The following is a 13,683-nucleotide window of genomic DNA, read 5'->3' as shown; positions in this document are numbered from 1 at the left end:
CTGTGCTGTTCTTCACATCCTCCCTTCCCTGACTATCTTTTGTATATTGGCACTTTACTGCTAGCATTGCCATAATACCTATTAGTATATTTCAATTAACATAATTAATATATAGCTAAGAGTTTGTTAGTGGTTTTAGCTAGCTTCTCCAGTTAGTTTGTATTCTCAACTAAAGTTTATTACTATTTCAACTTAAATTTTTGGGGGGTGAGTGGATGAGTAGTGTTAAGAGGTAGTGTAGATGATTTAAATGAGATACAAAGATTTTTAAAAATCATTAGTGGATTTAGTGAATTAAGTAAAGCTAATCTATACTTAGAGTTTATAAATTTAGCTGCCACCTATGAAATATCTTCCAAAGATCTGAGATTCTTAAACACAAGATACATTTCACATATCTTTGTTTTAGAGAATTTGACAAAGTTAGAATTAAGATTGTATATCACCTTGGATAGATGAGCAAATTGAACTATGAATTTGCACAATTAGGAATATAATTTTCCTATAATGAAACAATCCGTAGGTGAGTTAAGAGCAAATCAGTGGATTAGATCTTATATTACCTCATTTAAATTGTTATGGTATCTAATAGGTATCTCTTTTGTCTTTTCAGTAGCCTTTGAGGACCAGTGGCCTAAAATTAAAGAGTGTATCTATCAATATATATGTGTGTGTGTGTGTACATGTGTGTATCTTTAATTCTTTAATTAAGGTACATTTAAACTGTAAAATGCACAGATCTCAGGTATATTACTTAATGAGCTTTGACAAATGTCTGTGTCTGTGTAACTAATATGCTAATCAAAATATAGGACAATTCCATTACCCTAAAAAGTTTTTTCATGCCCCTTTCCAGTCAATATGCCAATTACCTATACTTTTAGTTATAAATTTTCTGTGATCAGTGTTAAGTTATATTCCAAAAGGTAGTCAGAACCCAAAATGTTATGCTTTTTTACACCATCAAAGAATTCAGTAAATTCTAATATTAGGTGATGTATTTTTAAATAGAAAACATAACTTTAAAAATATTTATAAAATGAAAATTGTGAACATGCATCAAAGATCTTTTACTTAGGTGGTGTTAACAATATTTAAATTGTCCAGTGCCTAAACTCAGTTATTTGTGGAGTATCCTTTCTCTTTAATTTATGTTCTACATCAGCCAGTTTGCTCACATTAATCTCTCACTGGATTCTTTAGTAACTGTTTATTTTCTGTTCATCTGTCTGCTTTTTTCTCAACCATGCTCCTTCAGCACATGTCCTAACTACCTCTTCCCTGCCACCCCAAATCAGCTTGATTTCACACTACTGAATTATAGAAATAGCCTTTCATCTAGACTATTCCAGCGTCTTGGTATTTAGTAGGTAATAAATATATTTTTATTGAATGCGTTAGTGAATTTTAAGTTGAATTGGGTAACATTATGGTTCTATGGTTATAACTTAATATTGTCTATATTTGCCAGGCTCTATGATAAACATTTTCCATTAAACATTCATGTTAATTAGATATTCTTGCCTCTATTTAATTGGTGAAAATATTAAAATTTATAGAAAAGTTATGTAAATTGCCCAATGCCACATAGCTAGTATGAAACTGGTTGGTCAGACACCAAAGGCTTTATGATAAGTCCTGCAAATTGACATGCAAAGTTTGTTAGAATATTTTAAAACTTAGGACAAGTTTTAACCATCCTGTTTTTCATTTTTTTATAATATTTTAGACAACATAATTTGCAAAAGCTACTTTGTTTATTATATACAAGATCATATGCAAGAAACAAAGCCTTCTACCTTAAGGAATGATGCCAGAAAAATAGCTAATGTGTTTTTGTTTTTTGAGACAGTGTCTTGCTGTTTTGCCCAGGCTGGAGTGCAGTGGTGCAGTGTTGGCTCACTGCAGCCTTGACCTCCTGGGCTCAAGTGATCCTCCCACCTCAGCCTCCCGAGTAGCTGGGACTACAGATGCACATTACCAGGCCTGGGTAATTTTTGTATTTTTTGTAGAGGTGGGATTTCACCATGCTGCCCAGGCTGGCCTTAAACTCCTGAGCTTGCCCACTTCTGCCTCCCAAAGTGCTGGGATTAAAAATAGCTACTGTTTGCCTGTAATCCCAGCACTTTGGGAGGCTGAGGTGAGCAGATCACCAGAGGTCAGGAGTTCAAGACCAGCCTGACCAACATGGAGAAACTCTGTCTCTACTAAAAATACAAAATTAGCTGGGCATGGTGGCGCATGCCTGTAATCCCAGCTAACTCAGGAGGCTGAGGCAGGAGAATCACTTGGATGCGGGAGGCGGAGGTTGCGGTGAGTCAAGATCGTGCCATTGCACTCCAGCCTGGGCAACAGGAATGTAACTCTGTCTCAAAAAAAAGTTCCCGTTAATTGAATCATTGATATTTACTGACTTGACACTTTACATACATACTTTGTAACTTTTTTCTAGAATAAAAATAATTCTGATTACACTGTAATACACAAACACATTCTTACAAAAATGCAAGCTGTAATTTTTAAATTGAGGTTAAGTCCACACAACATTAATTCATTATTTAAAATGATTAATTGAGTGCATTTAATACATTCAGAATGTTGTGCAACTCCCTCCTCTTTCTAGTTTCTGGATTGTTTCCACTTTTAGTTATTATGAATAATGCTTCTGTAAACATTTGTGTACAAACATTTCTCTTGTATATATTCCTATAATTGGAATTACTGGGTTTTATGGTAATTCAGTGTTTTTTTTTTTTTTTTTTTTTTTTTTTTGAGGAACTGCAATACTATTTTCCACAATGGCTAAAATATTTTACATTCCTACCAACAATTGTCCAGGTTTCCTATGCCTCCGCATCATTGCCAACACTTGTTATTTTTTGTTTTTCTTCATTATAGCCATCCTGCTATGTGTTAAGTGGTATTTCATTACCGTTTCGATTTGCATTTCTGTAATGGCCAATGATGTTGAACATCTTTTCTTGTGCTTTTTTGGCCCTTTGTATATCTTTAGAGAAAGAAATATATATTTAAGTCTTTTGCCTTTTTTTTAATTTCATTGTCTTTATTGCTGAGTTGTAAGAATCTTTATATATTTTGGATACTAATCCCTCATCAGATATATGATTTGCAAGTATTTTCTCCCATTCTGTAGTTGTCTTTTTATTTTCTTGTTATTTTACTTTGATGCACGAAAGTTAAGTTTTATGAAGTCCAATCTGTTTTTTTATTTGGTTGAACAAGTTATAATTTTAATGTATATGTAAACAAACTTAAAAAATAGGACTGTTATTTCCATATTTTATTCTACTTGTTTTTTTTCACTTAAACATGGGTCTTGGAGATCTTTTTATGTTGGTACATAAGGATTGTCCCCATTCATTAATTAATAAATTACTGCATACTATAGATTATATGTTCTGTAACTTACTTTACCATTCCTCTAGGTACCTAGGGAGAAGGATTTTTGGGTTGTTGCCTATTTTAGGAAATAGCAAATAGTGAATATCTGTAGGATAGAATTCTAAGAGTATTTCTCTGTAGGATAGATTCCTAAAAGTCACGTTGCTGGGTGAAGTGTATAAATTTTTTTTTTTTTTTTTTTGAGGCAAGGTCCTGCTCCCTCGCCCAGGCTGGAGCGCAGTGGTGATCTCGGCTCATTGCAACCTCTGCCTCCTGGTTCAAGTGATTCTCATGCCTCAGCCTCCCAAGTAGCTGGGATTTTAGGTGTGTGCCACCACACCCGGCTAATTTTTGTATTTTTAGTAGAAGCAGGGTTTCACCATGTTGGCCAGGCTGATCTCGGACTCCTGACCTCAAGTGATCCACCCACCTAGACCTCCCAAAGTGCTGGGATTATAGGTGTGAACCACTGTGCCCAGCCAGATGTGTCTATTTCTTTTAATCTGCTAGTTTTACTTTCATATATTTTGAAGCTCTGTTATTAGGGTTACAAACCTTTATGGTTGTTATATCTTCCTGATGAATTGACCATTTTCTTACTATGAAATGTCCCTTGTAGACAGCTCTTTTATTCATTCTGACAATCTCTGATATTTAATCGGAATATTTAGTTCATTTACATTTAATGTTAATTCTTATGTTTGGATTTGGATATAACATTTCTGTTCATTCAGAAACAGTCTGATTTGCCTTTTGAGTTGATATGATATTTTTTAGAATTTTATTTTAATTTTTCTATTGACTTTATCTATACTTCTTTGCTTTTTATTTTTAGTGGTTGCTCTAATGATAAAATATACATTCTCAACTTTTTGCAGTGTACCTAATAATGTACTGCTTCAGATAAAATATGTTTCTTGTAAATAGGTCATTCTATTCTCATTTTAAGGAATCTAAGTGTTAGTAATGCTAAGTGTAATGCCTAAGATACCTAGCTGATAACTACCTAATACCTAAATTTCAAAGGTTAAACCAAACTTATATTTGCAGAATATACCCAGTTTGGTTTTGGTATCTATTATTTCCTTTTTTAAATTTCTGTGTTCTGTGTGCTAATATTTTGTTTAAGAGTTTGGCTTCTATATGAGTAAGAGAAATTGGCTTGTAAATTTACTGTATTATAATGGTCTTGTCAGGTTTTCTTATCAAAGTTACGCTGAACTCATAAAACGAGGTGAGAATATTTTCCCCTTTTTCTAAACCCTGAAAGGGTCTGTTACAGATTGGCATTACATTTTTCTTAAGCATTAGGTAGAATTTGTTGGTGAAACTATCTGGCCCTTAACTTTCTTTGTGGAAGGTTTATAATTACATATTCAGGTTTATTTCATGGTTTTATGAGTATGTAAATTTCCTTTTCTTATGTCGGTTTTTGATAAGTTCTATTTCTGCATTTCCTCTAAATTTTTACATTTATTGGCAAAGCATTATTATGGGTTAGACATATTTTTTGTTTGCCTTTTCTATTTTTTCTTCAATAATTTTGCCAGGGGTTTATTTAAAAAATTCTTTCAAAGGATGATCATTTGGCATTGTTGATCATTTTCATTGTATGCTTTAGTAATTTCTGCTTTTTTGTGTTAAATTTTCTGTTATTTTCATAGGTTTTTTAGATAGATTCTTTGATAACTGAGTAATAGTCCCTCTTCTTTCCTAATACAGATGCTCCTTGACTTACAGTGGGGTTAAGTCCCCATAAACCCATTGTAAGTTGAAAATATTGTAGTTGAAAACACATTCAATACATCTAAGCTACTGAACATTACAGCTTAGCCTATTCTACCTTAAACATGCTCAGAACACTTATATTAGCATATAGTTGGGCAAAATCATCTAACACAATGCCTGTTTCATACTAAAGTGTTGAATCTCATGTAGTTTATTGAATATTTTGCTAAAAGTGAAAAACAATGATTGTATGGGTACTTGATTTACAGTTCTACTGAATGCATATTATTTTTACACCATTGTAAATTGAAAAATTGCAAGTTGAACTATCATAAGTTGGGGAATGTCTGTAATATTCATTTAAGTCTCTAAGGTACAGCTTTAGCCATATTCTATAAATTTAACATGTATTGTTACCCATTATTTAATTCAAATATTTTATAATTTATATTGAGAGTTGTTTGAACTCTGTTCCTTACTGTCCAAACATTTGGAGATTTTCTGCTTATATTTTTGTTATTTTTAGTTTCTTGTATTGTGATCAAAGAACATATTCTGTATGGTTTCTGTCTACTGAAATGTATTGAGACTTCTGTGGCCTGGCATATGTCAACCTTTTTTTTTTTTGATACGGAGTTTCACTCTTGTTGCCCAAGCTGGAGTGCAATGGCGTGATCTTGGCTCACCGCAACCTCTGCCTCCTGGGTTCAAGTGATTCTCCTGCCTCAGCCTTCTGAGTAGCTGGGATTACAGGCACACACCACCATGCCCAGCTAATTTTTTATATTTTTAGTAGAAACAGGATTTCACCATGTTAGCCAGGCTGGTTTCGAACTCCTGACCTCAGGTGATCCGCCTGCCTCAGCCTCCCAAAATGCTGGGATTACAGGCATGAGCCACTGCACCAGGCCCCATATGTCAACTTTGGTAAATATTTCATGGGTACTTAAAATGAAACTGCTTTGCAGTAGTGTGCAGTGTTGTAGCAAATATTCGTTAGGTCAAGGTTGACAATCATGTTATTAAAAGTCTTCTGTATCTTTACTGATTATTTTGTTCTTGCTGAGTTATTTTAAAATCTACCATTGTGCTTGTGGATTTGTCTGCTTTTATTTCAGTAAGTTTTTCTTTATTGATACATTTAGACTTCTTAAAATTTCCAAGTGAACTAATTTTATTATCAATATTAAGTTAAAGTGTGCCTGTTTAATTTCTTAATGCTTTTTTGCCTCAGCATCTTTATCTGATATGAATATAGCTATATCAATTTTCTTTGATTTTTGTTTACATGGTCTGTCATTTTTATTTTCTAATTAGAATTTTTATCCCTTTTTTTAGAAGTTTTTCTTGTAAATGGCAAGGAAATATATTTTACTTGGACAGTCTTTATCTTTGTTTAGACAGTTTAGTCCATTTCCATATAATGTGCTTTCTAATATATTTGGATTTAAACTTAGTATTTTACTGTTTGCTTTTTATTTATTCCATGTCATGTTTTTCCCACTTTTTTTGTGTCCTTTTGGATAGATTGTTTCCTGTTACTTTATTATCCCCTTTTATTAGGTACACATTCTTTTATTCTTCTGTTAATGGTTACCCTAGAGATTACAACAGATACCATTGATTTATCATAATCTAACGTAAATTAGTACTTTAATTTCCTCGCTACAGCATAGTGACCTCAGAATATTATCACTACACTTGTGCTCCTTCTGACTCATATACATTTGTTGTCATAGCTTTTTTTTTTGTTGAGAGAGTCTTGCTCTATCCCCCAGGCTGGAGTGTAGTGGCGTGACACCTCGGTTCACTGCAAGCTCCACCTCCCAGGTTCACGCCATTCTCCTGCCCCAGCCTCCTGAGTAGCTGGGACTACAGGCGCCCGCCACCGCACCTGGCTAATTTTTTGTATTTTCAGTAGAGACGGGGTTTCACCGTGTTAGCCAGGATGGTCTTGATCTCCTGACCTCGTGATCCACCCGCCTTGGCCTCCCAAAGTGCTGGGATTACAAGCTGTGGTAGCTTTTAATCTGTTACTTGATTTCAGCCAAACTTTTTTATTGTTTCGTAATGTCAATCAATATACATATATATTTTGTATATATTTACCATTTTTGTTGCTCTTAATTTTTCCCTGTGTCACCGATCTTCTAACTAGAGTCATTTTCCTTGTACCTGAAAACATTCTTTAGTTTCTTTTGTGTGGTGCTTTTGGTGATGAATTGGCTCACTTTTTGGTTGTCTGAAAATCTTTACCCTTCATTCTTGAATATCATCCGTAGGTACAAAAATATAGGTTGCTTTTATTATCACTTTGAAAATATTCTGTTGTATAGTATCTTCCATTCTTTTTCCTGCAAGGTCAGCTACTTGTCTATTTGTGTTTTTTTTTTATTTTATTTTTAATTTTTTTTTTTATTTTGAGACAGTGTCTTGCTGTGTGGCCCAGGCTGGAGTGCAGTGGTGCAATCACGGCCCGCTGCAGCCTCATTCTCCTGGGTTCAAGCAATCCTCCTACTTCAGCTTTCCAGGTAGCTAGTGATACAGGCATGAGCCACCCTGTGCCCAGCTAATTTTTCTAATTTTTGTAGAGATGGGGTTTTGCCATGTTGCCCAGGCTGGTCTCGAATTCCTGGGCTAAAATGATCTGCCTGCCTTGGCCTCCCAAAGTGCTGGGATTACATGGGTGAGCCACCATGGCCAGACCAGTTGTTGCTTTTTTGTAGGTGATCTGTTGTTTTTTTCTGGCTGCTTTTAACAAATATTTTGCTGTCTCAAGTTGTTTCAGTGAAGCACCTGCTTGTGGTTTTTTGTTAGTTTGTTTTTGGTTTTCATTTTGTTTTGGTTTTGGTTCTTAGAAGATCTTGAATCTGTGGCTTGATTTTTAAAATCAGTTAAGTTTTCAGCTTTTATTTCTTCAGATACTTCTGTATCATTTATTTTCTTCTATCATTTGGGATTCAGATTATAGGTATCCACACCCTTGTTAAGTATACTTTTTTCCATACTTTTTCTAATTCTCGCATAGTTTTTTGTTTTATATAGTTTTTCTTCTTATTTATTTTCGTAAGGTAATGATCAGTTATTTTCTTCCATATGGATACCTCATATGCCTTTCTTCCCAATCTTTAAAACAACCCTGCCAAAATTATTTTTTGCCATTTTTACAGATCTTATTCAGAGAGGTTAACTCTTTGCCCAAGTTAACAGAGCAGCCAAGCAATCAGAGCTAACATTTGAATCAAAGTCGACTCAATTCAGTGTTTCTTGCTCTAGTTTATTAAATGAGGTTATGGTTCCTTTTTTCTGTCTGTCTGTTTTTCTCACTTGATTTTTGGAAATGAGCTGTTATTCAAAATGTTGTATACATTAATGAATTAGTCTGTCTTAAAATAACATTTTGCCATTTCACCTATATTTATTAGATAAATAGAAGTGTACAAACTTATGGGCCAAATATTATCCTCCTTAAGGAGTTTATTTTCTACATGGAAACAAGAATGTATACAGTTTATTCTAATAGAGGATATGAAGAGATAGTTTCCATGGTTAGAAACAAATAAGAAGGTAGTGTCTCAAGTGATGGAATTAAGAAAGAATTCATTGGGTAGGTAGAGGTTATGAAAAGATGGTAATGTGAGGATTTTTGTTTGTTTGTTTACAAGGGTGAAAAACAGTTTGTTATTACAAATAAAGAAAATCAGTACTAATATTTCATGTTCTATTTTCCCCCCAACAAATCTCTTTGTACATACTTTGTCACTAATTGAATAGTCATGTAAGCAGTGAAATTTTGTACGTCAGGTTACATTATATACAGTGATTGAAAAAGTCTTTTTTCCCCAGGTTATTTCATTTCTGGCTGCAGTTTTGCATAAAAAGGGAACTCGTGAGGATATTGAAAATAACATGCCAGAGTTTTTACTAAGAAGTATGAAAAAGGAACCCCCTTCTTCTACAGCAAAAAAGGTAAAATGTCTAGACAATGTATATTCTACTCATGATGCTGGTATTACAGAAGCATATAGAAATATTTAAATCTCACACATTAAAATGTATTAGTATAAATTTTAAAACCTAAGAATTTAAAGATGTTATTAAAATATTTGTTTTATAGGCCTAATTTTTGAAAGATTACCAATTTTATTCCCAAGTTAAATTTGATTGACTGTCATAATGGCAAAACAGAATTTCAGCTTGGTTTTGCTTTGGGATTTTAATCTGTTGGTTGGCTGGATTTACATGATTTACTTAGGTTGATTTGTTAAACTTACAGAATGTATATGTAAAGTTAATTGAAACCTTCATTATATTGTTTTTTATTTATGTGGGAATGAAAAGGCGATAGTTATAGATATTGGTAACAAAAGTGTGTCATTGACTTATTTCAAGTTGCCTAGCTAATTGCATCCAAAAAATATGAAATAAGTTCTGCCAATACAGGAAAGTTGGAATCAGAAAGACAAGTAGGTCTGTGCTTATTTCTCTCTCTGCCCATATGACTGTGAATGCTATTCATATCCATACTTCAGTTTTCTCCTTCATAAATGTATGTTTATAGATATATTATATGATTCTTACAAAAAGATCTCTAATAAAGCAATACAATATAAAAAAGTATATTATACTTATATGTCTTTTAAAAAATATTATCCTCAGCCTCCAGGAAAGCAGATAAGAATAAAAATGAAGTGATTTTATGAAGTCTTTTATTATATTTGGTAATGAACTACTTACCGCAAGTTTTAAAACAGACTCTTTTATACAAGTCTTATATACAAGATTGCTGAGAAGTCCAGGTTTACTCTTGTCTATCATAAAGACCATTTCAATGTTAACTTTTCAGAGCTACTGGCTTAAGATATTATTGCTATCATTTTAAATTCTCTGAATTTTTCAATAGAATAGATGCATCCTGAAGAGAATAATGGTTCTTAGTGTATTTTAAGTATTCAATAGCTCAAGTACTGTTTTTAGCTCTGGATTCAGTTGTTCCCTGGTTCTAAATGTCACTACAGAGCCTATATATATCTCTTTTATGCCACTGTGACAGCAGATAGAAGAGAGAACAAAAGAGGGAAAAGTAATATTTTAAATGTGTTAAAATACTTAAAGATATTTAAAATATTATAGAACAAGAATGGGCCAGGCGCAGTGATTCATGCCTGTAATCCCAGTACTTTGGGAGGCTAAGGAAGGCGAATTGCTTGAGCCCAGGAGTTAAAGACCAGCTTGGGCAACATGTCAAAACCTCTTCCCTACTAAAAATACAGAAAATTAGTCAGATGTGGTGGTGTGTGCCAGTAGTCCCAGGTACGTTGGAGGCTGAAGTGGGAGGATCACCAGAGCCTGGAGAGGTTGAGGCTGCGGTGAGCCATGTTTGCACCACTGCACTCCAGCCAGGGCAATAAAGTGAGACCCCTGCCTCAAAAAAAAAGAAGAATGAAAGAAAAGAAAGTTAACAAAGATACTCATTTGATAATGTGGTAAAATATGCTTATAATAGTTATCTCAGTTAACTCAAGTTCCTCTCTTTCTTTCCTTTTCTTTTTCTTTCTCTTTTTATATATATATGTATGTGTGTGTGTATGTATGCATATGTGATGTATCATATCACACACACACACACACACACACACATACACACATACAGTTGTCCCTTGGTATCCATGTGGGATTGGTTCCAGGACTTCTCTTGGGTACCAAAATGTGTGGATTCTCAAGTCCTTGATATAAAATAGTGTGTTTGCATATAACCTGTTATCCTCCCATATACTTTAAATCATCTGTGGTTTACTTAGTGCAATGTAAAGTCTACATAAATAGCTTTTATATTGCATTGTTTAGGAAATAATGACAAGGTCTGCATACATGTTTAGTGCAGATGGAATTTTTTAGTATTTCAATTTGTAGTTAGTTGAATCCACTGATATGAAATCCACAGATATGGAGGAACAACTGTAAATTCCTTGCAATAATGTACATTGCTATTTACCTTCTTCAGTTGATTTCTTAATTTATTTATTTTCAGTCTTTTTGTATTCTAATAAATTACCTTAAAACTATAAGTGTTCCTTTGGGGCAGGCATGGTTGCTCACACCTGTAATCCCAGCACTTTGGGAGGCTGACGCGGGAGGATCGCCCAGGAGTTAGACCTGCCTCAGCACCATAAGAAGATCCTGTCTTTACAGAAAATAAAAAAATAAAACAATTAGCCAGGTGTGGTAGTGTGTGTGTCTATAGTCTCAGCTACTGGGGAGGCTGAGGTGAGAGAATCGCATGAACCCGGGAGTTCTAGGCTGCAGTGAGCCGTGATCATGCCACTGCACTCCAGCCTGGGCAACAGAGAAGACCCTGTCTCAAAAAAAAAGTTCCTTTCAGTACTCCTTTGTCTGTGTTCTATAGTTTTTAATATGTAGTTTTTTCATTAGTCTTTTCTAAATTATCTGTGGCCCTAATTTTTATTCTCATTTACCCAAGTACTATTTAAAAGAGAAGTTTTAAAATTTCCAAGTGCATAGCTATTGTTAGGGCTCAGGATGATCAGAGGGCTGAACCCTTTTTGACAAGTTCTAGTTTTGTTGCATCAGATAACAGCCTTGATATTTTTTTGTCATTACATCCATGGATCAGTTTTTATGCTTTGATGTTGTGCATTGTGTAGTCTCTGTTGTTTTAAAATGTTACTTATATTGTGCATTCTTTGTAATCATGGTCACATGGTTTTATATATTTCTATTTAATCATGTTTGTTAATTGCATTGTTAAATGTTTAATAGTGTTATTTTCTTTTTGTCTGAGCAGTTGGATCTGGAAAGAAATATGTTAAATTTTCTCGTTATGACTTTCAGTTTATTTCTCTTTGTGTTCATACCAACTTTTGCTTAACGTCTTCAGTTAATTCTTCAGAGGCCAGGTGTGGTGGTTTGTGCCTGTAGTCCAAGCTACTCAGGAGGCTGAGGTAGGAGGATCACTTGAGCTCAGGAGATTGAGGCTGCAGTGAGCCATGATTGTGCCACTGCACTCCAGCTTGGGTGACAGAGTGGGATGCTGTCTCAGAAAAAAAAAAATTCTTCAGTAAATTTTATGTGTTTGTATATTGCTCTCACACTTGATTATTTGTAGGCTTATCTGCCTATAGAATTTTAAGTTCAAAATTTTCTTTTATAATGACAAAACATTATCTTCTGTCATTCCATATTGCAGATGAGAGTTCAATGTCAACCCAACTTTTTTCCTTGGAAAGGATTTTTTTTTTTAATTGTTTGGAAGTATTAAGGACTTTTTTAATTGGTGAAATTGGGACATTTCCATGAGCCCTAACACTCACCATAGAATTCTTCCAAATAAGTTTTGCTTTAGAAAATATATATACAGTGCTTTATTCAGGGAAAGTTGCATACTGATGCTGGAATCAGTTTCTTTGATGACTGGTGTAACTTTTCCTTCTTAAAATTACTTGGCCATTATTTTTCTTGACTCAGTCTTTCCAACTACCTTAGCTGTTTTGTTGAGTTTTGTTTTGCTTGTCGTTTTTAGGTTCCTTCTAGGAAAAGTAAATTTTTTAGTGGGAGAGGGCAGGGGGAATTTTCGCTTTCAGAGGTGTAGGGCGGATTGCTCAGTTCTTCAGGTGTGCCAGTTCTCATCTGCTCCTGCGCTGTTCTGACCTGCTGGTACTGCCCTTCCAGGCATTCTGCCACTATTATGGATTTATTATGTTTGTTTTTTTGTTTCACTGGCATCAACACAAACGTGTTGAGTTAGTCATTTGAACTGGAATTTAGAGTTTTTAATGGCATCACCAGTGACATTCTACAGTATTTCCCAGAAGTAAATACAAACAAAAATTACAGCTTTGAAAGTTTTAAAAGATAAATTTGTATTGGTTCATTTAAAACAATGTATGTTTTAAAAAGACAGTTTATGAAATGGAGAAGAAATCAGTTCTTTTGTCTTTATTATGCTAATGCCAGAATTACAATTGAATTCTGAAAAATTAATGTTGAAGCTTGTTGAAGAAAGCCCTTTAATGAACTGAGTGTTACAAATTAAGGGGTGGTGGGTCTAAGGTATGTGTGTGTGATAGGATACATCTCATATACATTTAAAAACTTTTCAAGGGTGAATAAATCATCTAAGAATGCATGAATGTTTTGTGCCAAGAATAAATTCTTAAAGGAAAAGACACAAGCTCTACATTTTAAACATTGATTTTTGGAATGGTTCTTTAGTGTAGGCTAAGTTTTGATTGAAATTCAATTTTTATGAATCATAATAAATTTATAAAATATTACTATCTTGCATGATGAAGCTTTAGCAACTCAAAGTAAAATTCATAATTAATGCAAAAGAGGAGGACTTTTGTAGCAATCACAATACTAGCATCGGAAGCAATTTCAATGACAATTTAACAAAAATATTTTATAATTATTTTATTTACTATACACTATTTTTTTAGTTCTTCATATGTACCAAGAGGATTATGTTGCACATGATGCTACCGTGAGCAGCCTTATGCATATACCTTGACAACTTTTGCAATAACTGTAGGA

General features: G+C 33.9%; 1 protein-coding gene across 16 annotated transcripts in view; it reads left to right on the top strand.

The window, feature by feature from the left end:
• The window catches only part of ERCC6L2 (ERCC excision repair 6 like 2), a 183,474-nt gene that overhangs the window by 35,140 nt on the left and 134,651 nt on the right, over positions 1 to 13,683 (top strand). For 15 of the 16 annotated variants that reach the window (XR_010120208.1, XR_008656593.2, XM_055271819.2 and 12 more), the window contains one exon: positions 8,977 to 9,099. Coding sequence is in view for 13 of the 16 variants with exons in the window: in XM_055271819.2 (XP_055127794.1) it covers positions 8,977 to 9,099 (123 nt within the window). In the remaining 3 variants the exon portion in view is untranslated. Of the gene's footprint in view, positions 1 to 8,976; positions 9,100 to 13,683 lie in introns of those variants that run through there. The other variant, XM_063636887.1, reaches the window with a different exon arrangement.

The sequence above is a fragment of the Symphalangus syndactylus genome, chromosome 3 (genome assembly GCF_028878055.3).
Source record: "Symphalangus syndactylus isolate Jambi chromosome 3, NHGRI_mSymSyn1-v2.1_pri, whole genome shotgun sequence".
Lineage (NCBI taxonomy): Eukaryota > Metazoa > Chordata > Mammalia > Primates > Hylobatidae > Symphalangus > Symphalangus syndactylus.
The sequence above is the reverse complement of the archived record's forward strand: the minus strand, read 5'-3'. Positions and strand labels throughout refer to the sequence as shown.